This window comes from Aureococcus anophagefferens, assembly GCF_000186865.1.
Source record: "Aureococcus anophagefferens unplaced genomic scaffold AURANscaffold_55, whole genome shotgun sequence".
Classification (NCBI taxonomy): Eukaryota; class Pelagophyceae; order Pelagomonadales; family Pelagomonadaceae; genus Aureococcus; species Aureococcus anophagefferens.
In genome coordinates this window covers 87,229-90,018 of record NW_008705608.1, presented here as the reverse complement: position 1 = coordinate 90,018, position 2,790 = coordinate 87,229, and the positions used below count along the sequence as shown (strand labels likewise).

General features: G+C 69.6%; 1 protein-coding gene across 1 annotated transcript; it reads left to right on the top strand.

Annotated features, from left to right (window-relative positions):
* Positions 1-1,289: 1,289 nt before the first annotated feature.
* AURANDRAFT_72706 (hypothetical protein) lies at positions 1,290-2,417 on the top strand (the record flags this gene model as incomplete). The annotated part of the gene is made up of 1 exon (XM_009043486.1): positions 1,290-2,417. The coding sequence occupies one exon, from the start codon at positions 1,311-1,313 to the stop codon at positions 2,295-2,297; it is 987 nt and encodes a 328-aa protein (XP_009041734.1).
* Positions 2,418-2,790: the final 373 nt, after the last annotated feature.

Genomic DNA, 2,790 nt, shown 5'->3' with positions numbered 1-2,790 from the left:
CCGCCGTAGCCGCCGCCGCCGCCGCGGTCGCCGTAGCCGCCGCCGCCGCCGAAGCCGCCGCGGTCGCCGCCGCCCCGGTCGCCGAAGCCGCCGCCGCCGCCGCCGAAGCCGCCGCCGCGGTCGCCGCCGAAGCCGCCGCGGTCGCCGCCGCGGTCGCCGTAGCCGCCGCCGCCGCCGCCGCCGAAGCCGCCGCCGCCGCCGCCGCCGAAGCCGCCGCCGCCGCCGCCGCCGAAGCCGCCGCCGCCGCCGCCGCCGAAGCCGCCGCCGCCGCCGCCGCCGCCGCCGCGCCAGTTGTCGTCGCCCTCGCTGCGGTACGTCGGGCGGTCGCGGTCCTGGTAGTCGCGGCGGAAGAAGCCGGACTCGCCCTCGGCGCGCTCCACCGGGCGGTCGGGGATGTGGCTCTTGTTGTTCGCCACGAGATTACTGAGATCGACCTTCTTGCCTTTGATGGCTTTCTTAACCATGGTGGCGTGCCGTGCGTGTGTGTTTTCCTCGGGTTCGTGCGCTGCGAAGGCGCTGACGGGCGTCGACAGGCGACGCTCTCGGTCGACTCGCAAAGTAGAGCTCGGCTGGCGATGTCCGGATCCGATGCACCTTCGGCCTGGGCTCTTCACGGCGCGACTTCTTCGAGCTTTCCTGCGCATGCCTGCCGCCGGTGGCGGCGGTTCTTGGACCCGGCTGGGGCTGCTTCGTTTAAGCTGGTCCTTACCAGGAATAACGAAGGCGCCAACACAGCCGTAGGTAATAGCATCGTCGGCTTTTTCGAACAAATTTTGCTTTCCCTGCGCAACCAGGATCAAGTGCAGGTCCTGGACCACCTTCCGAAGTTCTTAGACATCCTGCCTCGAGTATCATAGCCCACTTCCCTGCGCTCGTCACGTGCGCGGTGGTGGCCCTCTACGGTAAGGCTCTACCACAGGTCCGGCGGCTACAGCGTGGTATACGAGTCGAGGGTCGTGGGAGGGGAATGGTGCGTGGACGGCACCCACATGAAGTCGTGTAAGGTATGCCGCGCCATCATGGACCACCCCAAGATCATCAATGTCGCTCCGCAGCCCCTCGAGCCGCGCGCGCACGAAGGAGCTCGCGGCCAAGCACGGCGCCGGCTGGATCGTCAGGGCTACTGGGGGCGCTGCTCGAGATATTGGAGGACACTTGCGCACTCCAGCCGGAGCCCGCGGAACGCCTCGCGGAGTAGGCTCGGAGCTCGCGCGCTTGCCTGCTCAACAGCGCGCGCGCAAGCCCTCGCGCATCAACCCCGCCAGGGCTGTTGAAGCTGTGTGTCGTACGACGAGGCGGCGAAGAGCGCAATGGGACTCATGAAGCACGCCATCATTGCCTTAGCGGCCACCACGGCCACCGCGTTCGTCGCACGGACGGCGCCCGTGCGCGCGCATGTCCTCCGCGCCGAAGAGGGCGTCGCCGCCGAGCCCGTCGTCGCGGAGGTCGCCGAGGAGAAGCCGAAGCGCGCGGACAAGTCCAAGGCGACGCCGCTCGCTGACCTCGTCGAGGGCAACGAGTACGCTGGTAAAATCACGGGCCTCGCCGCTTACGGCGCGTTCGTCGACATCGGCGCCCAGTCCGACGGCCTCGTGCACATCTCGGAGCTCTCGGCGAGCTACGTCGACGACGTCGCGTCCGTCGTCAAGGAGGGCGACGACGTCACGGTGCGCATCCTCAAGATCGACAGCGGCAAGAAGCAGCTGTCGCTCTCCATGAAGCCCGAGGGCGCCGAGGCGCCCCCGAAGAAGCGCGGCGGCGGCGGGCGCCAGAAGAAGGCGGGCGCCGAGGAGCTCCGCAAGTACCAGGACGCGGACCCCGCCGAGTTCATCTCCGGCACCGTGCGCACGGTCCTCGAGTGGGGCGCCTTCGTGAACATCGCCCCGGGCGTCGACGGCCTCGTGCACATCTCGCGCGTCTCCGACAGCCGCGTCGAGGACCTCCAGGCCGAGCTCTCCGTCGGCGACGAGGTCAAGGTGCGCATCATCGACGTCGACCTCGACAAGGCCACGCTGGGCCTCGCCATGAACACGTACCGCGACCCCACGGCGCCGCCGCGGCCGGGCCGCGACGACGCGGGCGGCGAGTCCGCCGCCGCGCGCCGCGCGCGGAACCCCGACGCCGCGGGCGGCGGCCAGCGCAAGCCGCGCCGCATGGACCCGGGAGACGACATCTGGGAGAACAAGGACTCCTTCAACTGGAAGGACGTGCTCGCGGAGGCCGACGTCGGCGACGCCGACGACATGTCGTCGGGCTTCTCCGTCGACCTCGAGACGGGCAAGCTCACGCTCCAATAGGCGCGGTGCAAGTGCTGCTTCGCTCCAGCGAGAAAAAAACACGTCCCCCGAAGCGCCGGCGCCGGCCGGCGCGAGCCCCGATCGCGCGGCTCTTCCCCTCTCGGTAAATCCCGCACCGCGATTCTCTCTCTCTTTGGGCAGTCGGTGTGTGCTCGTCCGTTTCGGCGCGGCGCATGCGTCGCTGCGTGCGACGACGCCGTCCGACGCCGGCGACGACGCCGACAGCCACCGCGCCAGGCGCCGCGGCACTGCCGGCTAAGCTAAAGTTAACCAGCTCAAAGAGCAGCGAAGCCGTGAAGTTTTGACGTCACGGCTTTGCCTCGCTCCGGGCTCGGACGCGCGATGCAGCGGTTCCAAGACTTGGCGCGGCGCTCGGTCTGTGGACCATGTCGCGCCTTGGGCCCGGCTGCGAGTCGCTCGGGAAAGACCATCGGTCGAAGGCGAGCAACTTAGTTCGCGTCGGGGCAGCCCGGGAGACGAGAACGGCCATAAC